The sequence below is a fragment of the Struthio camelus genome, chromosome W, assembly GCF_040807025.1.
Source record: "Struthio camelus isolate bStrCam1 chromosome W, bStrCam1.hap1, whole genome shotgun sequence".
Taxonomy (NCBI): Eukaryota; Metazoa; Chordata; class Aves; order Struthioniformes; family Struthionidae; genus Struthio; species Struthio camelus.
In genome coordinates, this window is record NC_090981.1 from 28,862,449 (window position 1) to 28,889,770 (window position 27,322).

General features: G+C 35.4%; 1 protein-coding gene across 6 annotated transcripts in view; it reads right to left on the bottom strand.

Moving 5' to 3' along the window:
- LOC104140171 (tyrosine-protein kinase Fer) overlaps nucleotides 1–27,322 on the bottom strand; it is a 179,602-nt gene that overhangs the window by 85,543 nt on the left and 66,737 nt on the right. For all 6 annotated transcript variants that reach the window (XM_068924629.1, XM_068924631.1, XM_068924630.1 and 3 more), the window contains 3 exons: nucleotides 19,237–19,329; nucleotides 12,604–12,807; nucleotides 8,898–9,020 (listed from right to left, as the gene is read on the bottom strand). In XM_068924629.1, the coding sequence (XP_068780730.1) occupies nucleotides 8,898–9,020; nucleotides 12,604–12,807; nucleotides 19,237–19,329 (420 nt within the window). The remainder of the gene's footprint in view (nucleotides 1–8,897; nucleotides 9,021–12,603; nucleotides 12,808–19,236; nucleotides 19,330–27,322) is intronic.

The window sequence follows — 27,322 nt, forward strand, 5'->3', positions numbered from 1 at the left end:
GCCACACTGCTGACTCATGCTTAACTTGTTGTCCACCAGCACTCCCAGGTCCTTCTCGGCAGAGCTACTTTCCAGCAGGTCAACCCCCAGCCTGCACTGGTGCATGGGATTATTCCTCCCTAGGTGCCGGATCCTGCACTTGCCTTTGTTGAACTTCATGAGGTTCCTCTCCGCCCAACTCTCCAGCCTGTCCACGTCCCTCTGAAGGGCAGCACAGCCTTCTGGTGTGTTAGCCTCTCCCCCCAGTTTAGTATCATCAGCAAACTTGCTGAGGGTGCACTCTGTCCCTTCCTCCAGGTCATCGATGAATACATTGAACAAGACTGGACCCAGGACTGACCCCTGGGGGACACCGCCGAGCTACAGGCCTCCAACTTGACTCTGCGCCATTCACCACAACCCTCAGAGCTCGGCCAGCCAGCCAGTTCTCAAGCCACCTCACCGTCCACTCGTCTAGCCCACACTTCCTGAGCTTACCTACGAGGATGTGATGGGAGACAGCGTCAAAAGCCTTGCTCAAGTCCAGGTAGACAACATCCACTGCTCTCCCCTCATCTGTCCAGCCAGTCATTCCATCAGAGAAGGCTATCAGGTTGGTCAAGCAGGATTTCCCTTTGCTGAATCCATGCTGACTACTCCTGATCACCTTCTTGTCCTCCACATGCTTAGTGAGGACCTCCAGGAGGAGCTGTTCCATCACCTTTCCAGGGATGGAGGTGAGGCTGACAGGCCTGGAGTTCCCTGGCTCCTCCTTCTTGCCCTTTTGGAAGACTGGGGTGACACTGGCTTTCGTCCAGGCCTCAGGCACCTCTCCTGTTCTCCAGGACCTTTCAAAGATGATGGAGAGTGGCCTAGCGATAACATCCTCCAGCTCCCTCAGCACTCGTGGGTGCACCCCATCGGGGCCCATGGATTTATGGATGTCAAGTTTGGACAAAAGATCTCTAACCTGATCCTCCTCAACCAAGGGAGAGTCTTCCTTTCTCCAGACTTCCTCTCTTGTCTCCAAGGTCTGGAATTCCTCAGGACTGGCCTTAGCAGTGAAGACTGAAGCAAAGGCAGCATTCAACAACTCTGCCTTCTCTGTATCCTTTGTTACCAGGGCACCCGCCCCATTCAGCAGTGGGCCCACATTTTCCCTAAGGCTTCCTTTTGCTATGGATGTATTTGAAGAAGGCCTTCTTGTTGTCCTTGACATCCCTTGCCAGATTTAATTCCAACTGGGCCTTAGCCTTCCTTGTCGAAGAAGGTGTAGGTACACCAAAGTTTGCACCTACACAAAAAACAGTCATCTGTTCTCTAATTACCTCCTATGCAGCAAGAGTGTGTGCTATGATGCCATCACCTTCCATACAAGTTTCTTCGAAAGGACTTTGATGGGAATCCAAGAACCATATGCAACCCTCCTACAGGAAGACCATTCCATAAGAACACACATGCTGGCTCCAAAACAGTGCAGGATCTTTTTTATGTTAGCATGGCCTTCCTGAGAAGAAACATGCTTAATCTAAATACAACACTCTGTTAGTGATATGGATACCGGATCTGCTGGTGAAATTTGCATCTATCATTTTTAGCCTCCAAGCCCTTATCTTATTTTTTCAATATATACTAGTATAAATCTCAGGTACTTCTGAGAGAATCTGTGAAGATACATTGGTGGTAAAACACTATAAATTCTAAATGAGCCATCTGGCAACAAATACATGGGTTGCAGCAATTCCATGAAGCTCCACACAAACTAATCTACAAACACGTTTATGCATGTAGTAAGAATTAGACAGTTTTGGTATTAAAGGCTTTAAAATGTCAGCCAAAGCATTAATTTAATATAAAAAGCAGATTTTAATAGCTCTAATGACAGAGAAAACAACTGTTCAGCACTGTTCTCTGCCCAAGTAGAAACATAACAATGACACATCGCTAAAGCATCTGGCACATTTTTGTATTAGACATATGGTAAATTAGCTGAATATAAATATTTACTTATTGATAAAATTTGTATCAAACAACGTTCCTGATTAAGAACAACAACAACAAAATAAAAATATTCCAAACAATCTGCATCTAAAAACTGTAGCTAAATTAAACAAGATTTTTTCTTTTAATAAGTACTTATGCAATATCAAATACAAAGACGAAGCCATCACTATGTCAGGAAAGCAAAAACTTAGTAACAAAATAGCCTGAAAAGACAGAGGAATCAAAAATTTATTTTACTCTTTACTACAGCCTCTGCCAACAAGCCTGTGTTAGATCAATTTTTCCCTAGTATCTTCTGGTCACACACAAAGCAAAAAGCCTAGATTTCATGTCTTCAGCTGATCCATAGAAAGAATCCCTCCATGTTAATCATGTCTTCATGATTAGAAAGCAAAACATTTCCTGGCCATCCCTTTGAGCCTCTAAATAAAACGTTGGTTTGAAACAGTAAGGAATAACTTCCCTTCTTTATTCCAAGATAGTTATTTTGCACAACGTGGTTTGGGTAGACTATATGCTTCAAGTCACCTGTGCTTAAACATGCATGGAGACAACTTTTGTAGAGAAGGGGAAAAAAGCTTTATAGGATTTATAGCTTTATAGAATTTTGCTACAGTATCATTCTTGAAAAAAGTGATTGTCAGTCTCATGACTGCTTTAAAATCTACAATAGTTTTGAATTCCAGGTCACTGATAGCCAAGAGAGGTCCACACATCCTGGTTCTTCTTTTCATCATCCCCACTTCTTTTTAACATCTTATTCCACTGCAACTAGCGGAGCTAAAAATTTTCAGGGACAAGAGAATACAAATCAAAAGCTACTTCACAGTAACTCATAATGCAGAACTGTAACTCTACAAAGATATCTAAAAGACTCAAATGCTTACTCTTAATCTCTGCTGCATTTGTTGAGTGAGCCTAAGAGTCTGCATTTGAGTAATTTTTCATATCTGTCAGCCAGAATCAACGAAATTATTATTTGTAGTATATGTCACATTGACTGTACTAGTAAAAATAAAAACTAAGAAGAACATAATTAGAAGCCTACATGAAATAAATGAAGTTTGCAACTATAATTTGATAAAAGATAATTATTACAGAATACTGGAACATCAAATCTTGGGAAGGAGTAAGAATCCATTAAAAAAAAAAAATCAAGATGTTACTTCAGCACAAAAGGAATTTTACTGTTGTAAACATACCCTATCCTAATCAAATTTTACTACTGTGCTGTATTTAAGGTTCTGATAATACAGCTTGTGATGAAGACAATGCAACTCCTCCAGTGCAAAGACCCACTTTTTACCGGTATTCCCCAAGCGTCTGACTTATATCCACAAAAACTACAGAACTTCATAACGCAGGCAGGCCTTTGATCGTCACATGTATATACAGAAGGTTATAAATAAAATCTGGTAAATCCAAATGCTGCTTGCTGCAGGATGCTTTAGTTGAAGTAGCTTATTCTCCCAATTAAGAGTTTTCTCCAAAAAACCTCTTACTCCAAAATCTTGCCTTTAATACTTTTTTCCCCTCTTAACCACATATTAATTTTATTTTTTAGTAAAAATGTCCATATTCCATCTCCTACTTCATAAACTTAGCTTATTTTTTCCACTTTCAAATTGTTTTGGGAAAACTGTCAAAACATATCTAATTTGTTATTTTCAATTGCGTTCAGGATAACTCCTTTTGTTCAGTTCGCAGCCCACACAGTGATGTGTCTCTCTCCTTGTTCATATGAACATTCAAAGCCTGCCTAAATTTGGCTACCATATTAAAAAATATTGCCCATTTCCTTAGCATAAGAATAATAGGTCCCCTGCATGACCATAATGAAACTGAAAAGTAAATGAGTGGCAAAAGATAGTTGCATTCAAATCATGTTCATGCAATCAATATGATGATTTGCTATCAGTTTATCTTTTATGTACTTTAATTTTTCACCTCTCATTGTGTATTTAATTTCCGTAAAGAAAATAAGAGACATATTTTAACATTCAAAGGCATATATATCTGACTTTTATCATGGTCATAAGAAATACAGTTTGGGGTCAAAAATCAGCCCACACTGACTATGACCAACAGGTCCTCCTCAGCATTTCTATGAGGCTGTCCAGATGCGTGGGTACCATGCATGTAATTTGCAGCGTGATCCTCTTTGGATGCTACAAACCTAGCCTACTTAAAATTCTGACAACTGAGTTCCCTATTATAGCCTGCTTCTTCCTTCCAGCGGTGATCCCTGCCCCTAGAGAACTGTCCTCAGGACAAATGGATACAAGCTGATCTTCTGAACAGGCAGGACCCATTAATGCAATTGTTTCCCTCCTCATCAGCTTAATTCTTTCCTGTCACAAGATGAGAACTCCTATCTGAATGATGTTTCCTTGCCTCTCTCCTCTATTTCTCAGCATGCCTAAGAAGGCTTGCCCAGAAGTAGGACCTGAATTCAGGCTTGCCCTGAATTCCATCAATTCAGCGTTGCTGGCCTGACAAGACTCAACGCTGATAAAGGTGCATTACCTGCACCATGAGCACGCATGTTCTCTGCAACATGGGATCTTAACTTGTTTTTAAAAATAAAATGAAACAAAACAGAATACCTGCAAAACCAACCAGCACCAAGGGGAGACAAAAATCAGAAAAATATCCATGGAAAGCTAACCAAAAGTTAAGTGTAGGCTAACTATATGATAAAGGAGAAAATACAAGTTCTGCAGTACTACAAGAAGCAGACAAATGGAGCAGATAGATTGCTTAGGCTTTCAAACTTTGAAAGGTGATCTGAAAGTTAAATTAGGCTGAATCCTAAATAAAAATACAACTCAAAATGGTTCAGGAACTGAAAAAAAATCAGGGTTATGTCAGAACTTTATGAGGGCGCTTTCTTGAAAAGAATCTGACCACTTTCATCTTCTCATTTAAATTTTTATTTCTTCATAATTTATTTTCTTTTCATAGGTGTAACTCATTAATATATCCTATCTTGCAGCTGACTATCAGATCCACATGGACTTCTCATGTCATTTGCAGACTTTTATTCATCAATATTTGAATTACTGCTACCAAACTGTGCAAGTTTATTATCTTTTAACACTTCTGCTCAGGTTAATCAACATTCTTTGTATTTCTATGTTTTATTCCCATGCGCAGAAAATGTTTGAAGTCATTTCATAAGCTTCTTTGTCATACAAAAAAAAAAATCCAAACTTGTAAATGAAAGTTACCAGCAGCAAATACATAGCCTCAGAAATCCATAACCTCAGAATTTTTCATTTGCTGCAGAGGAAACAAAGGCTATATCTGCATTAGCAACTAGTGAGGTAGCAGCAGATCTGCAGAGTGAAGCAGTTGGTGATGAGGAACGGCTACATTTGGTGGGGCAGGGCAGTATCTCAGATGAAGTCTCCCCTGGTTCTGATGACTGAAGTCGTGCATCTTCCTGTTTTGCTTCAGCTGAAAAAAGCCAAGTTTTGCATCCTTTGTGACTGCTCAGTGATGGAAACATAGCATCCTAAGCGGTGATAGTCAGGAGATTTGTTTCAAAAGCTTATTTCTGATCTGAACTAAAACAGTAACGCCGATACATCCAAATAAAAACATTGTTTCTGATTTCCTTGATGATTTTATTTACTAGTAGTAAAACTGAAATACATACGATATGGATTTCTTATTATTAAATGTATGAAATGTATTTCAGGAAATTTAAAGAACTCCATACTATGAAGTCAAAAATTTTAGAAAATTAAGATATATCTAGTACGTTTAGTATAGTTTTTCCATTAATAAAGTCCTTGGGTATGCACTGAGGTTACTCTGAGGCCTTTTACATAATAGTAATTCCATCAATAATAAGTTGAAGAATATAAAGTACATTATTTCTAAAAGATAATAAATAAATATAAATGAGAAGCTTTTCCATTAAAAAAAATCACTTGCAGATATCTTTTTAATGTCCTTGGCTTTTCTAATTTAAGTTCTATTATTTCAATATCATTAATATTCTAAGCAGACAGATTTGGTCTACATGAAACGGGATGTGGGACAGGCCTTTTGTGGCACAATTAAGAGTGTTCCTTTCAAGGACAACGTCACAGAAGGTGAACGCTAATTTTGCTAATATGGTAAAGGAGAATAAATGATTGTAGAGAGAAAGAAAAGCAAAAGCAAACTACATAGCATAATTTTTTTCTCTGATGTTCTTTGTCACACTTAACTTTCACTTTTAAATAAGTTATTACAGGGAGAGTAATTTGCATAAAAAGACTGCTTGAAACGTCAAAGACTGCTTTGCAGCTATAACAGGAAGAGAGAAAAAGGAGCCTTTACAGATGTCAAAGGAATTTTAAGGAAATGATCAAAGACGACACTGATAATAGAGTACAATGCAGAAAATACTCCCAACCCTAGGTGTCAGACTGTATACATCATCGCTAAAAATAAGCATGCTTAAAATGTCTCCACTTCCCTATATATGAAAGCCACAAAAATTAAAAAGGAAAGCTCAAAATACTAATTTTCTTAATTGTAAAGTACTTTTTCAATAACTGATTTTGATCGTATGGGAGAAAAAAAAATCACAAAATCATAGTGCAGAAAAAAATTGTTGTAAAGCTCTAAAATAGTTAAAACTACTCTAAAATAACTGTTTTCAAACAATTAAAAGTTGTTTAACTAACATATTTTTCAGTACTGTCTTACCAGATTCAAAACATTGACCCTAAAGTACTAAGTGCATTATACCTTGTTTTTACTTTACACATGGTATGAGTAGCTATCATATGCTCAGATCACATTTTTGAAAGCACACAAACAACACACGTGATATGCATATATAACACAACATCTAATAAAGTTTCCTGTTACCAAGTACTCTTTTTAGTACTCTTTCCTCAGTAACAGTATGGTACGGTATACTAATATTTCATGTATCCTACCAGGATGAAAGTTGAAAACTTCATGAACCTTAAAGGGATTACTCTTGAACATTAAGACTGAAGCACATCAGCACAAAGGAAGTCATATCACCAAATACAGAGTCAGTATGATGAAATTTTATGGATGGATGGCAATTATTTGAAGCATTCGGGAAAATCTGAGCAAAGTGCTTGACCACTACCATTGCAAGCAATTACCAGCTGATTTTAAGAGAAAAGACTAGCACCATCCTTAGTACTAAAATTTGCTTTAGTTTTAGTTATTACTAAAACTAACTCATATTAACAAGTTCAGAGGAGAGTGGGCCTATTTTATTTTTCCCCTGAAACCAGAAAAACAGAACAATGACTTGGCACATGGTGACAGTAGTAGAGCAAAAAATCTGTTTTAAAAACGGCCCTGAATTAGTTTGTAAGGAGATTATGATATGTTTAGGTGCATTAACAGCAGCATTGGTTTGAGACCTGAAAAGGCCCCCCTGTACAAAAGCATACATCTGTGTATGGTTCTGTTGGATATACCCAAGGGATCTCAGACAACCCATATGTGCATTTACACCTAAGAGGGCAAAAGATCAAGTACAGTAATGGAGAAATGATCAGGAAAGTGATTTGGGACTGTACCAGAAAAATTCTTTGAGTATGCATAGTTGCGTAAAACTATGCATAAATGAGAGTCTAACTTTTTTTTTTTTAAGTTATCAAAATGACACAAAAATTTCAAGAGTATAAAAGCTCCCTACATTTGAAGTAAACAACAGAAAATGAAGAAATGACGTTTTCCAGGCCCGTTCTACCTTAACAGAGCATAACTAAGAAAAACTGTTGAGCACGTAGTAGTCATACTACACTGTCATTTTACATTTGCTAAAACAGATCTGTTTTCAAAGGCTTTTATACACTGAGAAGCACTTAAACCCTGTTGTAATATGTACATTATTCAAAACCAGAAAAAAAAAACAGATAAAGCATTATATATTTAAAAAAACATCATTACAAAAGGAATTCACAAATAGACATAAACTTCATTTGCAGTATGACAATCTTATCTTTAAGATAAAAGGTTCATATCAAAATACAATTATTTTCACATTGAGAATAAAATAATAAAAATATATAATAAATATTTATTTAAAATAATCACAAATATACTGGAAGAATACAAGGAGATTGCTAAACTTTCTAAATTGTGATATATTTTTATATTTCAAACCCATTTGGTTTCTGTTCTGGAAGCCACTGTAAAGCAGTTTACTTTCTTTTTTTTTTTTTTTTTTTTTTTGAAAAGAATTCCAAATTTGCAATGAAGCTGGTGGGATGGTACCTGTTTCCATGTCTATATCATTACCTTATACATGATACATAAAATAGGGATGAAACTCTAAGTAGTGATAATGCTTCCAAACTTTATGAGCATTTTACCACTTAAAGATTTCCTTTTCCCTTCAGCAAACTTCCTCATCACAACTTTAAGGACAATGAAGTAAGTTTCAGTGACTTAGTCAACAGTGGAGTCCAAATGAGAAACCCAAAAGCAGAGAAAAGAAAAAAAAAAAGTAGAAGAATGCCTTGGGAGATTCTGAATGCAATTCTTTTAGGATGGCAATTACGTATTATAAAAATTAGGATAGGGTGTTATTTTGAAGGAATAAACTGAGCAGAGTACAACAGGCTGAAAAAGTTCAGAAAAAGGACGGAGAGTCGCAAAACAATGAACAAGAACGAAAAATCTTCCAAGAATTTTCATGCTAAAAACACACCAAGAAAAACATACTCTTTAAAAACATACTCTTTTGTTCAGAAGCCAGCAACTGAGATAGTTCCAGTATTCAAATTATTGACCTAATAGCAAATACACATATTCAACAAACTACTTAGTATTTCCATCTGGTATCACAAGGAATTTATTTAAAATAATATTACAAACCCCAGAATACTTTCAGCTTAGTAGAATACTTGGAATGTATGCATTACCTTAACAACCGGATTCAGCAGAACAACACCCGATTTCTTTGTAATGACTTGCTTTGTTGTGTAATGATGGTCTATGAGCTGAGGAATAGTTGGAAACCCCGTTCCTTCAAAACGGTACTGATTCTGTGGGGAGGGAAAATGAAATTTTTTCTGTAAAATTCCAAAGAAGAAACTGCAAAAGAGCATTACCAAGCTTTCATCACGAATAACTAAACAAAGAAAAATTTGCTTTTACAGAATTAAATCTCTGTCTTAATCAAGTTACTAAGACTTCTACTGAATTAAATGGAATGGCGATCAGGAAGATAATATTTTGCAACATTATTGCTTCTCTCATTTAAGGCAACATAATGAAATAACTATTGATTTAAACTCTTAAAGATTAAAAAAAAAGCTCTTGCAATTCAAGAGGTGGGACAGTTTGAGATACTTAAACTGAAAGAGTGAAAACAAAATATTTTGAAATAGAAAAAAAACAACATTAACTTCCAAAGTACGTAAAACTAAAAATTACATAAAACAGCTAAAAAACAAACAACCAATATTCGAATAAACAAGAGGTAAGTAAACACTGTTTTACTCAGATCTTACTGCACTTAGAACATTTGAAAAAATTAACAAAACCCTGGCATGGATGCAAGGCCCATAACTGGCTTTTATAAGGAATAGATGCCAGAAAGTCTACAGCAGTATCGACGCTGAAAATAAAGGCAGGTCATGCATACAACTTATGGAGAAGTGGAGCAAGATAAAATGCCTTTTTTTTCCCTTCTATGTTTTTTAGCAATTTATTTCATTTTAGATACCTAATTCAGCATCATAGCAACAAAACTGTGGGATCTCTTAGTATTTTCTTCAGAAGCATTTAACATTTTCTTATTAAAAATGTGCTTTCAGGTACTAATTAAAAAAAAAAAAAAAAAAGAATAGCTTCATTGCTCATCCCTGTCCTTACACTTGACGGGGGGGAAATGGTAAATAAGTGTTTATTTCATCCTCCTGAATCTCTTAAATTCTACGCTGCAGTCTAGTGATTGGGAAACAGGATAAGCTGCCGTGCCTATTTAAATTCTCAATATGTACAATTACAGGACTGGAACTGCCCTAAGTCATCCAGCAGAACTGACAGCAGCCAGAAGAAATAAGACTGACCAAACAAACACAAAGTATAAATGGAGAGTCAGGTTCATTTACTCAGTTGGGCACTGAAAACCACTATCACTGGCATGCAGACTTTTTCCTTCTGACATCTTCAGTTTTTTTTTTTCCTTTTCTTTTTTAAATGTGTCATGCCAAATTTCTCTTCATTAGGACTAAAGGCATCAACTTCCTGGAACGTGTTATCTGTTTCGGTATAGGAAGCTTGGTCATATCACCTATTTTTATCTTCTTATTGGTTCTCTATTATAGAAGTGCTTTCACAGCCTAAATACCTTTTGTGGTTTATCTCCCTAACTTCATTCACTAGTTAAATACCGACTCAGATTTGCTTGCTGGTGATATTAGCCTACATTCTTTTCAAATAACCTGATCACTTAACAAACAATAGTTTGAAAATAGCATAGCCTCCAAGGGCAGCAGGGAAAAACAGATCAGCCTTGAATGACAGCAGTGAAATTCACCACTTTAGGCTGAAGGATGAACAGATTTATCATACAAATACTTTTACTGAGATTAGCACTTAAGAAATACCTGTAAAACTCTTGCAATTAAATACTTAGGCAATTAAAGGACCACTGTTAAAACAAGCATATGTCATACACTACTCTGCAGTCTTTAATTCAGAAGAAAATTTGCATCACTGGAGACGAAACTTGTCAGTGACGGAAGAGAGTAATTTCACCAGTCACAGAGGGCTGATTCCACACTGTTTATACCAGTGCAAAAAAGAAGTTCTCACACTTCACTCTCAGCAAACTTCCCTACCAAAAATTTCATGAATCCAGTCCCTCTTGCCGTATGACCCCAAAATTCCCGCCACTTATTAACTGTTTTTCAGAGTTAACAAGCTTTTTTTATTCCTAAATGTACGAGCAGACAGATCTAGTGACCTGAGGATGTTTGGAGTATCTAAGCTGTGCAATATTAAACAGTGTCAGTCTCACATTTCAAATAAAATTCCTATGAGAAAATAATGAAATTACAGGAATAAAGATTTTTACGGTTTTTCAATTTTTTCTTGGAAAGGGAGATACTAAAAAGCATCAAATCACAGATACAGGGTAATAATAATAAAAAACAACAACCACCACCAAAACACAACCCACCCTCTATTTTAACAGGCTTCAAAGTCCAGTCTGCATTTTTTTGAAACCCCACTGGAGTTTGACAGCTACAATGATTTACACAAAATGATTTCAGTCATATAAAGCACATTACATGCATTTAATTCTGCTGGGTCAGCATCACAGCACCAAGCATCCTACAAGGTTGTGTGTATATAGCTACGGGTAGTTTTATTGCTCTTATTTTCTCTTTGAGCATTCCGATACACCAAAATACGCTAAGGTCATAAAAATCAACATAAGATAAATGCTGACTTCATGTCAAAGTTAACGCCTAGAGGAAAATTCCAGGTGAAAATTAACAAAAACTGCAGCTGGACAAGTGTCCATAATCAGTGATCATACAGAAACCTTCCAACTTCACAGAAGCTGGAACAATATCACTGCCTCTCATTAAAAAGAAATACAGCTGCACACTAACAGTATGCTACGCTGCATCAGCTGGGGATTTAGACTGGGAAAATTCCCTCAGTGCAAACATAGTTAAGGTAGCAAATTTGTGCATTTGTCTGTATGGTTCGACTGAAGTTTAGTAGATTCTATTGCAACGCGCTGAAGTATGTTCTGTCAGCGTTACTGAATCAAAACGGAGAATGATTTGCTGGTGTATTGTACCTATATTGCCAGAGACAAGAGCTAGAGGCAATTCGAGCAACGTTATGCCTAGCAATGTCGTCTTTTGAATGAATTTGAAATTCTGCAAAGTATAAAGAAAAATACATACAAATAAAAACAAGGAATGCATTAAAAATAGAAAGAAATCCATTGGGTAAAAGTAAATACATATTAATGTACTATTTAAAATGACCAGTTTTCCCTAAGTTAAAGCTACAAGGGAATCAATTCTGGTCTTTACTTGGAAGCATAAATGCTATGTTATATCCACAAGCATTTATGTTCTGCTGAACAAAACAACGTCCACAAGGCTAAAAAAGAATACACGCATCTCAACAGCAGCAGGGACTTCAGTTCCCAACTATATAGAAAACATCACAGATTATTTTCTTCTAGATGAAAGTTTCAATTTTTCAGGAAGACTCAATGGAAATTAATTTACAGTCTGAATTAAAAGTAGCCTAATAAGCACCAACTGTGAAAATAGGTTTAAAAAAAAATAAACGTACATTCATAAATTAGCAATAATGAGTTCTGGTTTTCAAAACATTTACAGAAATATTTTGGCTTTTCAACAAAGGATAAAAGATGTAGAATAAAATCATACTTCGTACTTATCTTTCATTCCTAAAATGACCTTTTTCCTTGATTTCACATTGATTAAAATATATCCCAACAGATTTCACATTTCATATAAAGGCTAAAGCCAAATGTCATAGGAAATTATGTAGATCCTAAATTGTTTAGCTGAAATAATAAACTTCCTAACATTGAATTGAATATTTACTACTATATCAGAGACGTACATCAGCATATTGTATGATAAAGTGTCTCCGTTGTCCATCTGAAAACACAGAAAGGACATATTCACCAGGTTTCCCGTGGCTCTCTCGCACCAAGAAGTCTCCTTGCTGTTTTAATAGTTCCTGGGCTTCTATTCTTGGAATTGCACCATGATACCAGTCTTGCTCTGCCAATGGTTTCTCAGTGGTTGATATTACATCAAAGAACTTGGAAAAAATATTGAATAAAAATGTTACTATAATAGTACATTTTTAGAGTTTATCTTAACATTTAAACATGGTAACAATAATTGTGTATATATCCAATAACAAACAAAAATAAGGCTATTTACACTAAAGGCATACCGATCACCTTTTTTCCTATTACTTAAAAAATTAAGTCTGCATATATGTATACATCTACCAGAAGTTAATGGAAATATCCACAAAACCATATACCAATTTTTTTATTTTGCTCTCCTTTTTTTGTAAGCCAAATTGACCTAACTATCACCCTTTCTCACATATCCTGACATGCCATTAACCACAATTCAAAACAAAGCATTTATTTATCCACAGAGAAATTTGAGATATAAGAAATGGAGTTTTCAAAATTGTTTGCACTGGCTAAATTGTTTTCATAGAATTTAAAAATCCCATTCCAAACCAATTAACAATTCTAAGAGCCATTTTCTTCCTAGTCTGTACACTATAACAGAGCATAGGCACCTGGGCATACTGTGCTTATGAACTTAAGATACAGTTCCACTGGTTATAAACGGACTCTTAACTTGTAACTTCATATATTTGACAAACTTGCACTGTTTAACAAAACACTTTGGAAAATGTTATATTTTGTTCAAGTGACCACTTCAGATTTATGTGCGTGGCTAGACTAAGAAGCCCTTATTCAGGCCATATGGGACTAATGATTCAAAATCATTAGTCCAAGTGCTGATACAGAAAACTGCCAGAGTGGTAAATCTCTGAACAAAACAATTCTGAGTGAACCTCAGCTACTGTTCCACCCAGATGAAACAAGGTTTTTCTTCTTCATATCATCAAGCCCTTTGGGATGGGCAAAGAGAATAAAAACATCCCGCTGGTGCCCACAAGAGAAAAATTGGCAGCGTGTAGCTCTGGGCAGGTTATCTGCACATTTAAGGTCCCCCCCTCTAAGGTGACCATCAGGCTAAGATGCTGTAGCTAACCAAAAACACTGGGAAGAGCTTGGAACTCGGAAAGCATAGGAGCAGACACAGATAGGGAGTCTACACAGGACTTTCCTGAGTTCCCAAATATCTGTAATTCTTGAGCACTTTCAGAGCAAGCTTTCTGATGTAAAAAAACGCCTTTGTTAAAAGGCTGTGGGTATCCTGCCTTTCTTTCTAAGTTATATCTTGGAAGGGCTAATTTAGTCTAGAATCCTAATGGAGAACTGGGGAGTATATTAAAGAGTCTGACAGAGACTCATAGCCTCCGATATCGACATCGGGATCTCTCGGATATTTTCAGGCATGAGATCCGAGAGCAGCGCCATAACCAGCTGACCCACCACTAGAAAGAGTGTGCTCCATGCAAATTCAGAGCTAAGTTGGAGTGTGTAAGAAATAGTAACAGCTTGCACAAATTGTGCACAGTCTGAGATTTTAGGAGCAAAGGATGTGCTCCAGGGTAATGTATTTAGGAGCATAGTGAAGCGCTCGTACTAGTGCAGTACTAGTACATAGCTCAGGATATTATTTGGCCAAGAGGGCAGTCCTGTTTTCAATGTCATAAACAGTTACATACTTCTCAGATTAGAGCTGTCTACTACTGCTAATTGACACAAAGTGGGTCCCCCCTCCTTCCCCTGCCCCCAGAAATTCCTAGAACAAAAAATAAGCTTTCCAAACGTTATAAAAGGTTATTTATTTGAACACTTATTGTTCAAAAAGTTTGACTGACCAGAAAACCCAGATCCATACCTACACAGACAAGAAATTTTGGGGGGGTTTAAACTAGCAAATCCTTTCCCGCATAAACACATATCTACTCTAAAGGAAACACTTCTAAGGATAAGACAATAGTACAATGTCAATAAATCAATTCAAAGGTTTAAAAAAAACCCAAAAAACAAAACAAAAAAATCTGACAACTGCAATAGTTCCTATAACATGGATATTATCCACTATGCTATCCATGCAACTCATTTTATACCTTACAAAAGAGAGAGCCTTCAGACAATAGCATCCGCTTATGTTCAAACTGGGTCAAGTCTGAATCACTGTTTAGGTTATCATGATCACAACCCAGAAAAGCCTCTATGACACAGAAATAGCTTAGGGAAAAATGAGGGAGCATATTATACATTTCTAACTATGGTGTTCTTTATGACACTAACAACAAGATTCCCCTTTTCTCTCAAATTTGCTTAAATATTTATTTCTTTAAAAGAAAAATAATATTGAAATCTCTGCTGATTGTCTCCTACCTAATATTACCATTTTTATCATTCACTATGGGTTAATCATAACTGACGTAGAAATTCCCTTATTTTCCTCTAATGAAACAATTAGTAATTAATCATTTATTTGTATGCCACTGAAACTGTAGAGTTCTATTTTGTTTTGGGTTTTTTTTTTAAATGAATATGCTTTCCTATACCTACATACTTTCTGTATAATCACTCTGACTGGCTATTATAGAAAATATAGCTAGAAGCCCAGAAAGAACAGTATAAATGCAAGATTATAATCACTTTACTACTGATTTCAATTCAGTTTACCACTCCACTCCTGCATTTCCACTGCATTTTACAGTGAAATTTAAATGGCTTCAATATAAGAGAGGTTGGTCTTTAAAGAAGATAGAAGAAAAAAAGTCACGGACATAAAATTTAGTTTACAATTCTCCTTTGTTTTCTCAGCAAGTTTAAAGAACAGTAAGCTACTTAATAATATCGATAAAACACTGAAAGAACAAATTCACACTCTAGGCCTCAATGAAAAAAAGGGGCAGCAAAAGGAAAAAAAAATTGTTTATATTGAGCTTCCAGTCAAATTAGCAATTAACAAAAATCATACAGAAGGAAAGGAAATTTATTCATCCTGGAAATTTTCAAACTTTTTTCCTTTTCTTTTTTTCTTCAAGATTTCAATTTGTTCTCAAATTTTGCTGATGGCATATTTTTCCTTCTGAGGGGAGCAAAATGCCCTTATATCCTTCATCTTGCTCTTCATGTATACGTTACTGTCCTTTTTACTTACTCTGAATCTCCTTCCCTACCACAATATAACAATCTATTGAAATTGAAGTTTTTCTCCAGCAACATTAAATGGAATAGTGTCAAGTTGCTGCCCTTAGTCAAGTGAAAAATTGAGCAGTGTTGTATTACTTCTAACTTAAAAAAAGTCAATGAGAAGAGAATATTCATGGGAATAATAGCTTAATAACTAATAGCTTACTTAATATTCTATTTTCACATATATTCCGAGTTCAGAGTTTGTGTACTTTCTTATTTTCCATCTTTAAAAGAACAAAACGTTTTGCCAAGGCATTTTTTCCTCCCCATATAAGAGAGGTACATATACGGATTAGAAAGGAGACTAATACATTTATTGATGTTTTGAGATATTTGCCTGCAGAATACCTCTCAGCCCTGCCATTGGCCTTCGTGAAACCTGATAAAACTATTCCCATATGCTAATAGACCTTATGAAACCAAAACTACCTTCAAAGAAAATTATTACGAAAAAATTATGAGTAGTTCATGTGAAAACAAACTTACACAATTAAAAACGCGTAGACTTGTAAAAGCAATTGTACTGGAAACAAAGTTCTCATATTTAGAAAGAATATCACTGTGTACTAAGATCATTCTTGTTATAAAAAAAAATTAAATTATTTAAGATACAAAAAAAAAGATGAGTGCTGCTATCCCAGAAACTGTAGTAGATGGCTCTGACAACCTGAAATCTCTCACTAGCAAAAAAAAATAGGCTAATTTTATCTGAAGCAGAAAAATTAGCATTCAAGATGCAATTCATTCAGATTTCATTCAGTTCACGAACAGCACAGTATCAGAGGTATGTGAACTTTGCTCCTGTTTTTTTGTTTTCTTTTTTCTCAGTTGATTACATTTATCACTCTTCCTACTACAGACAACTGGTTTGTATGTTGTCTGACAAAATCCATTAACTTTCGTGGATTACACTTCCATTGTCTTCTCCCAAATTCCTCTCTGCATTTTCTTCATAACTGTACCTTTTTCTTATTTTACCTTCTGCTTTCTGAGAGCCTATAAGTTAGTGATTATTACTTAAGTGATAACACATAAGTAACAAGTAACTTGATTTTTGCTAAACTCCTTGCTGCTTAAGTATAGAGTTTCTCCATTACTTTTTTCCAATGACAGTAAAAATTAGTTTTCTCTATTTACACACCATATTAATTAAAATGTTATCGCTAATTAATTATGGGACACTGCTTTTACAATAATACAACATTTAAGCCAAGATAGGGTTTCACATTAAAAGCTTCAATATGTTTAAAACGTATAGTATGAAACCAGGGAACTATCTAATATTTTCATGTAAACTACATTCTATAAAAGAATCAGTACTGGTCCTTTTTCTACCCTGCTTCTAGATTCTATTCTGCATGGCTCTGTTTAAAAGAATTAACAAATTGTTTTAGAAGTATTATTATTACTTTATAATGCACCTTCCATAATAGGTTTGAATAACCTATAGGTTTGAAGCACCAACTTACAAAGCTAGCAATCCATAGGGTTATGCAATTGCCAGCAGGAAAAACCTGAACAGCTAACCACTTTAAGAGCTAAGCACTAATTCATGAAATAAATTTTATCCATATATGCATGGCAGGCTTTTCTAATTGCTAAATCACAACACACACACACAGATTGGTATACACACTATGTATGTATTATGACTTTGAAGCTCATTTAAGTAACACAAGTAACGTAAACTACCTTTGTTACTTAGATTTGACTTTCTGCCTCAAAAGGTCCAATTCTTATCTCACTTCTCCAAAATATACTCCAAAGCTTCACTAATCCCTCCTACCACATTTATACCCAAGTTTACACAAACTTCAATGAAGTTACTACTGATATGGACTTGTATGAAAAATTTAATGGAGCACAGATTCTTTAGTTGAAATGAGTTTAAGCCAATAACAACATTAATACTGACTTCCCCTTATTTCATGCTGATTTTTTTATCCTGAGTCTATTGTTTAAATCTTGCTCTCCCACGTTTTCATCTGAAGTAGTTTTTGATAGATTTTTTTTTAAATCATAACAAATCATAACATACATCCAAACAAAGTTGAAGGCTATGTCTGACCTATACAAAAAAGGTCATAGCAACACACATTCCAATATGCTTTCATTATGAAAAAGGTTGCATTTTTACACCAATTAAAAGTTTTATAATACAAAGATAATGATAAATTTGAGATTTAATCTCTCTGTTCTAATATTTTAGCAGGGTTTTTCCTATAGCATTTAAGTATGCCAAGCAGCTTTCACAATTTTCATAAGAAAAGTGCTCCTGTCCTAATTTTATTTCATTACCATATTTATTATTCCACTGCTTTATCACTATATATTGTCCTCATATAGATATATATTTATATATATTTTATATATATATATAATATATATATTTTATATAATACAGTGTGTGTGTGCGTGCGTGTGTGTTTGTAAGCAACTGTAATCTCTCCCACACATCTCAGATACTGTTTAGCTAGAATATATTGTACTGGGTCCTTGGTCATAATCTAGCAGTGACTGGTGCAATAGAAGCTCTAGTCTAGTCATTCTAAAATTTTCTCAAAAATGCTATTTTGAGCCAATATTTCAGGTTAAAAGACCATAAATCAAAAGACATTTTAAAAAATTCTCCTCAATCTGGGATATCTGTTTTGATGGGGGTGGGACAGTCACCTTTTCCACTTCAGGAAAACACAGACAAGTTTTCAGGGGGATGATATACAAATAAAATATGGTGAAATCCCTAAGTAGGTAAGCAAGTATTTTAACTAATCTTTCAAGCCAGTACTTGAAAGCAAACTAGTATATAGGAGTCATACAAAACAGGTTTTCTTCTTTTTGTCATTTTGTTTCATAAACTGTTTTTCATATTTGGGCAACAACAAACATTCTCCATCCTTTGGGGATGGAAGCTAGATGTATAGTACCTAATGACTTAAATAACACCAGTTCTTGAGGCAGTAAAAGTAATAATAAAAAGTGTTCATATGCTGGTGCCTCTGTAGTAAACAGGGAATATAATTATCGCAATGATGAGTAAAACGTGCCTGACCATCTGACCTACTACAGATATACATAATATGCAGCACTACTAGTAAATCTACCTCACAGGAAATGGTACCCTTAAAAGCATAGTAACGAATCTGGAAGAATATACTTTTTTTTTAAATTGCAATAAATTAAAAGTTGTTCTGATGTACAACTATGCCACAATATGATGTCCACTGAAAATCAAAACAGTAGTTTTTAAAATATCATTTCAATCTAACTTTTTCTATGTAAACTGAAATCTGTGATATTTCAGGAAAAAAAATCTACTTAACCTGTAAAAATAAGAGAATATAGTACAACATGACATTGTCGATAATACTCACTGACGATGAGCCCAGCATGGATTTTGGAGATCTTATAATTCCAGCTATAGAGTGACGTATAGTGTCAAACCTTGAAACTTTGTCCTTCTTATCCTAGGAGGAAAAGTAATATCTCCAGTAAAACCAAGCAATACAGATCAATACAGATTTACCTCTGAGCACTGATAATTGAATTGTTAGAGGGTATGGAACGTAGACACATGGATTTTGTTTAAGATATGGAGGACTGATTCTCTACTGATTCAAACAAGTAAGCTTGTATCAGCATCGATGAGATTATGCTAATGCATACGGACCGAAAAGCTGAAAAATTCTGCTCTTCCTCAAACATTTTTGCAATTATTTTAAATATCACTATTGTTAGCCATAGAAGAGAACTGAAATGCTTTTGTTGCCTAAAAGCAGAAGACCTATTTCTCAGCTGAACTGTAATACCTGGTTTTGAAAAGGTTATTGGTTTGAAATCATATAATAAAAATATATAATAAAGTACATACTTGCATTATCCTTACTTAATTTCTGTTTTCTGCTGTTATTAATTTGTTCTTCTCTACTAATACACTACTTGTAAATATTAATACCAATCAGTGCAACCGATAGGATCCACTTGTTTTCCGATATTACAGTAAATCATAGGGGCTGACATCACTCTCTGTGTTGAAATTCCGTAAGAACAGGGCTATTCAGTAAAACTGGAACACGAACCAGCGTTTAACCATCTCTAATTAAGCATAAGTCAAGGAAAAGTCCAACGTGCTTATAACTTGACTCAGTCCAAGGACCTTATATATTCCCTAATCTCTGACTTATTGTCCGCTGTCAAAATTCAGTATCAAAGAATCTTTTCAAAACCACAGAAATCTCTTTTTAACATTGAAAAGCTTACTTATTTCCTCATAATTTCACCCTGAAAACAGTCAAGGTATTCTGATGAATATTTTCAAAATATTTAATTGAGAGGCAGAGGGATGACACACTAAGATTCTCATTCTAATTAACTATACGTTAACTAAACTGTAAGAAATTGAAAACGGAGCCAGAATACATCTGTCTGGTAGTGTTTCAAAAAAAGATTGCTTCAAAGTTTTGAACATACTGTCTTGACTGAAGAAACTGAACATTTGATAATGTAATAAATGCTGTTTCAGTTTACTACAAGAAGGGTGAATGAGCAACAAAATCTATTAAGCCTGCATACAGAATATAGCACTGTTTAAGAATGACTCCTGAATATAGTTTATAGTATGTAGGTTAAATATTATATAATTAAAACAGATTTACTTATTTAGCATCAAATTTCTATAATATTCCATAATTTGTATGCTATGACAGGAAAAAGGAACGTTTCATATTGAAATAGTCAAAAGGCTAATAGATAGTTTACTGGTCACTGAAATTAACACCCACTATGCGTCCACTTACCCATAACAACATTTTTATTCCTCAGAGTCAAGTAATATTGCTTGTTAGCTCATTTTCTGATAATAAAACACTTTGTCCTTAGCTCATTGGTAAGTTTATCTCAATTTTATTTTTTAGATATTGATGGATTAAATCAGCTACTTAAAAGAAAGATTAATAATGAGGGGATACTGTGCCAAATTTTGGCTGCATGCCTGTCAGGCTTGTAATGATCAATTCATTTCATAAATCTCTTCACAAGTGAGGCATGGGTTTTAGCTACGATTAAATGTCTATTTCTTCCATGAAAGAGAGGGAAAAAAAAGTCACCAAAATATGCATGAATTCCATTGTTTCCTCTAAACAAACTTAGAAGTTTTAATTTTATTTTGTACTAATAGCATGCTTATCTAATGATGATAAACTACAAGTAAGGTTCTACATTCATCGATTTGTCCGCACCTAAAAATCTTTTTAACAAGGTTTCCAATAGAGACCTGAGCTTTTTTTGAAAGGGTAGTAAAAATACTGTTTCAGTGCAACAGAAGAAGAAAAAGGTAGAGGAACTCTGCTTAATGCACAGCTCATCTTACTACCACTGGACTCATGAACTGGACCTCACCACAGGACTTTGCTAAGGATCACAGAATGATGGTCTTATTGTCTCACTAAATAGAATGAGTATTAAAACACACATTTAAATCATAAACTAGCTCTGCTCAATATGCAATATATTCATAAACACTTTGCAGTATTTTCATAGCACATTCCCTTCAACATATTCAAAATACTCTGCATCTTACAGGAATGAAGCCTAACAATTTATTTCCACAGCAGGCAGTAACAATCATTACAACAAACACAACTGTAGGCTGTACTGAGTTTATTTACACTTTTTAAGCATTTTTACAGCATTTTCAAATATACTTGAAGTGCAGCACCAGTGGTCTCTTACCATATTTTATTGCCATTGCCCAGCTGCAGACCACTTCAGGAGGAACCGTTAGGTCTTGCAGGAAATCAGTTTTCACTGAGGTACTAAACAGTACATACATCAGGACTAAGAGATTTTTGTATGCATATTAGATATAAATTATTCCCTAAATTAATATAAGAATACAACCCAGAACAGCCCACCCACATTTTGTTATGTACACTGTCCTATTAGTTAAGTCAGGGTGTCTGCTTTAATCTGCTTCCCAAAGAAAAGGAAAATATGCACTAGTGCTATCTATCAGTTACCTCTCAGTCAAGTCCGTCAAAATTTGGTACATATCCTGAAAGGAGTATTAGGTTAGGATTTCTGAAGGAAGCCAACAGAGCAGACTTTGTGTCCCCCAAAAGAAAAGTTCATTATAATTCCATACAGTCCCCATCCCAATCAACATCAGCCACCTGACTGAGCAGCACAACCAGGCTGCCTAGGCAGTCAGCACAGAAGCTTCAAAAGCGAGCATTAACACACGCTACCATTAGAGCGGCAAACTGGTGAAGAAAATTGGAAAGGAGCTAAGTACAGGGATGCAGTACAGCCTGCAGTGTTGACAGAGGATAAAAATCTGTAGGAAACCAGAGGTAATTAATTCCAGTGTTCGTGAAGCAACTTTCATTATGATTGGCAATGCAGTTTTTCTTCCTAGAATACAGAATGCAGCTTCTAACATATATTAACTGATTCAGTTTCATTCTAGTTTAAATGAATTACTTTCAGAGGTATTAGCAAGATGGTAGCATGATTTGTCATTTACTTTATTTTACACTACACCAATTTCATTAAAAAGAAAACTAATCCTGGGCCTGTAATACTTTATGCAAAGTCTGAATTACTGGAGAATAAATTATAGCTTACCTTTACATAGTTAAGATACTAAGGAAAATATATACCATCATGAGAGAGCATTTTAAAACTATTTCACTGACTGTATTTAAAATGTACCTGTGGCATGAGAGCAAATTATGCAAGGAATTATGAAAAGTGCACTGATTGATATTTCACTTTTAGCACTAGCCATACTTCTAATCACCCTCCAGAGTGATTAAAATGAGAATTAAAATGAGCGTCCATGAGACCTGGGATTGTTATTTAGATTAGGCCACAACTTTTCTATGCACTGGATAGGTATAACTGGCAAAATGCAAGGCATTGTTGCTTTTATTTCCAAACGACAGAGAAGAGGTTTATTAACATAAATTACTAATTTATTGAAGAAGGGATTGATAGCAACTACTGTAACCATCAGATCAGAGTGCTCTGTCATATTTTCTGAAGCAACCAATTACAGAAGCAAGAGTATTACCATTCCACCACTGAGAACCAAGGAATGCTGAAATGCTATTCCCAATTGTGTACATCTCAGCTACTCGTCTCATTTTGGTTTTCTTTTTTCTTCTTAAATACTCTGAAGAATTATCTCAGCAATTTTAAAGAGATGACATACTATAAGCCAATCACTTCAGCACTCTTGCTTTCTTTTTTTCCTGTTCTGAATAGAGGCAGAGAGAAAAATAAAGCATAAACAAACCACAAAGTCGTCCAGGACTCAGGACATCTGAAAAATGCAAGTAAAGCACTCCCTATTTTGCTTGAGGATTGCCTATTAATTTTGCTGAAGTGCATCTTTGTATGTGACATACAGAAAACTGAGCTTCTGTATTTTGTCTGTTCACTTTTGAGAGTTTTGTGCAACATAAAGTACTCTCCATTTTGATACACTTTCCACCAGAATTTAGCTTCTGTGGTCATCCACTATAACTGCGAGGGTCCTGTTGACAAAAATCTCCCTTTTGGCAGATATATAGTCGTTTTGCTGGGCAAAAACACAGTTCTCCAGATATTGGAGTACATGAAAAAAAATAGAGTACACCCAGAAATGTAACACAATCAAAATGACAGACCATAAGAATCACACTTGCAATAGTATTTGGAATGAACTTGAGCAAGACAAAGCAACTGTGCAAAAGATTTTGCTCAAATTACTCTTTAGCTGTATGAATCCAGAGGAAAGGCTGTATATTAAAATAAACAAACAAAAAAAATCCTCGGTGTTCTTTAGAAAAAGAAGGAAGTAAGAAGCTGGAGAGAGATCTAAGACAAAGATCAAACAGAATCAAAGCTTTTGAGGGTCAGGCAAACAGTAGCATTTTCTGTAGTAATCAAAAGCTAGAAGATTAGCAACAAGAGGAACAACTCACTGCAGCGTATGTTCAATTCTGCTTAAAAAAAAAAGAAAAAGAAAAAAAGAAATACAAACAGCCAGGCATGCACATATAGATAGGCCAATACTTTAATATTACTCTATTCAAAGACAGACCTGCCTGATGGCTCAGTTATGAACCATCATCCTAAGTACAACAGTCGAATGTGGACTTGCAAATGAAATTAGAGAACCTTCACAAGAAATTTAGAAGGAAATATGAGGAGGATCCTCCAAGAGAAAGAGGGGAGACACTCTCAGAAGTAACAGGAAAAAATTTCAATCGCAAGAACATGGCCAGTGATATCTAGAAGGTGAGTGTGAAAGTACCAGTGCTGAGGTCTAGCATCATTTCTGGTTTGAAGACATGATTCCTCTGATGAAAAAGGTATCAGAATAACACCCTTCAAATTCAGATAACGTGGGGAATGAGGAGGATTTTTGCCCTTAGAAGGCTTAAAGACATCTGGAATGAGAATGGAGTTCTGTGACTTACCCAGCAAGAGTTCTTCAAAGAAGCTTTGGAGAGAGAAAGAGAAAGTAATTTTCTAAAAGTGATCCTCTGCATTAGTCACTTCAGCAGTGGAGATGAAAGTTATTTGGGAGAGGCCCCAAAAGCATATAATGAACTTAGAATACGACAGAAACAGTGGCCTGCCTATTGATGAATGGGCATACTAACCATAAAATCTTAGTCACATGTCTCTTTTAAAGGTATTAGCACCTACTAATGCTTAGTAACAGGACTAAAGGAGAGGTCAAAAGCTGAAGCCCATTAAGAACTGAACATACACAGCAGAACATGCCTCATGTCCCTGAATTCTACTCTTTGATTACAGAAATAAGACTTATCTCAGACCTCAGAAGGCTGATTTTCCTTCTCATCAGTGACAGAATTGACAGAATCTCAGAAAGATCACATGTACAAGAAACAGATGAAGAATTATGCAACGTTTAGCAGGCAAATATGGCATTATAAATTATTAATATGGCATCCACACATGGAACCAGCTGCTAGCTGAGTATGAGCCATTTGTATGAGTTGAGCGATCATCTGTCTCAGGAGCAGCTTCCAAGAAATAATGATATGTATTTTCTGCTTTGCTATTGCAGATAGCTAGAATTGGGGCAGCAATCTGCCAAGCCATTAAGTTGTAACATAAAGTTATTAAAAATTAGAACAAAGCTAATTAAAAGTATCGCAAACACACAGGGAAAACAATTAAACATCACATTTCTGGATAAGCTAATATTTTCTTGATTTAAACATAAGAAACACCTTTCAAAACAGCAGAAATAATGCATAATTGATGTACACACATCCCGCACTGGATGCAAATTAATGCTCCACCTTTAAAACTGCAGTAGGTAGCTTGAAAAACAGGACTTGCTGGCATGAAATTTAAGAACAGGTATATTGTACCAGACCAAAAATCTATGCAATGTCCTGACACCCTATAAGAAAAGGGCAGTGATAATTCACCAGAGCACTCCTTTGGTCTCTAAGGATTTCTAGTGTAAGGACTTCCTATACCAGATGTGATGTTTTCATATGTAATAGTCTTGGATGGATCTTCCTTTCATAAATTCATTCAGCTGCTTTCTGAATCCATATAAATTATTATTACCCATTGTTGCAGCAAGCAGCTAGCTACACAACTTAATTATATGTCTCTGAAGAGCACATTTGTTCTCATGGTTTGAACCAGCTACCTATGATGGTCATCTGACAGCCTACTTCTTGCTTCAGAAGAGACAGTGAACAATCATTATTCCCTTTTCACTTTCTCTATGTCACCCCATATTGTGTAGACCTTTATCACATCCCTCCTCAGCCAGCTTTTTCAAGTCTGAGAAGTCCAATCATTACAGATGCTTCTCCACATATCTGTGCATTCTTTTGACTTTCTTAATCTTCCTATATCTATTTTGAAATTGAGCTGAAAATATATGTTGCTGCATAGAGCTGGACTCTTCCAGACGGCATACAGTGAAAGGGCAAGTGGCAACAGACAATGTGAGTAACGGAAAATTCCAGTTAAATATTGGGAAAAAAATTTCACAATGAGGATGGATCAAACAGTGGAAGAGGTTGCTCAGAGAGACTGCAATTTCCATCCTTGGAGGTGCTCAAAACTTGACTGCAACAACACCCTGTGCAACTAGATCTAATAACAAAGTTGGCCTTGCTTTGAACAAGGACTTGGACCAGATGACCTCTGATAGCCCTTCCAATTTAAATTATTCTGTAAGCCTACAATATTTGGGAAGCGGGTGCACAAGGATTTATACAATGGCATAACGTTTTTTTCTCTGTTTTCTGTGCTTTCCTGATAATTTCTAGCATATTTTTTGGTTTTGATCCCTAATTAGCGACTTGACATTTTTAGGAACATTGAGACCTTATTCTTGAATGGTAACTCAGAGCTCATTACTGTGTATGTAAAATTGGTATTTTCCAACTCCATGTATAAACCTGCACACTGTTACTACAATCTGGTCTGCAGTAATGCAACTATACTCTGCAATGTTAGTATTAAAAAAAAAAAAAAAAAAACCACTATTAAAATATATAATTTAGAGCAAGTCAAGTATTTCTTGACAGCAGGTAAAGAAATTCCTTATTTTGCTCCCAAATATAGTACTTATATGCATGCATGTTTAGAGACAAATAAGTTAAGAGCGAGACTAAATTGAAAGCAGGAGAAGAAATCCCGAAAACCTTTAGCAGTTTTTATCCAGTAAAGTCTCAGATTTCAGCACTCTGCAAAATAAATTCAAGTTTACAAAAAGGAACATAAATACTAGGATACTAGGATCTGACTTTTCACCTTCTTTTTGAATGACTATGCCCAGAATAGAATGTAGAGTGAAGCTATAGAGAGATTGCATTATATTTTCTGTTTTTAATTAGAGTATCAACGGACCAATTTTTCAAGCTACGTATGAAATGCCAGCAAAATGTCATCTTCATCTTTGAAGTGATTAGTAAATCATTCCAAACACAAAAATAGGTATTAGTGGTCTTTAAGGACGTAAAGAGTACCTCTTAATGGGGGCAGGCCAAGATGTTTTCAGAGACATGGCACATTCTACTTCTTGTACATTAAACAGGCATTTTAAAAAAGATGAGATTTAGATTTCATCTATTATCAAGAATGTCAGCTGTGCTCTAGGGAAGAGGGAGATTCAATGCATATCACCTAAACTGAGGCACTGTAATCCTGTCCCTTGCAGTACAAAACTATTTTTGTGGAAAGAAAAAAAAGAGTCAGACAAAAACTTTTGGAAGGCAGCTAGAGCGCCCCTTTGAACTAAGCAATTCCTGCTTTGCTTGATCCAAGTATCTCTGTGCCACTAATTCCTAAAATATCTCCACCCCTGTCAAACACCTGATAGCATAATGAAACCAAATAAAGGTGAATCGATTTCAATAAAGGCAATTTAACAAACCAATCCAGACTTCTGCAAGCTTAGATCCAAAGTCAGAA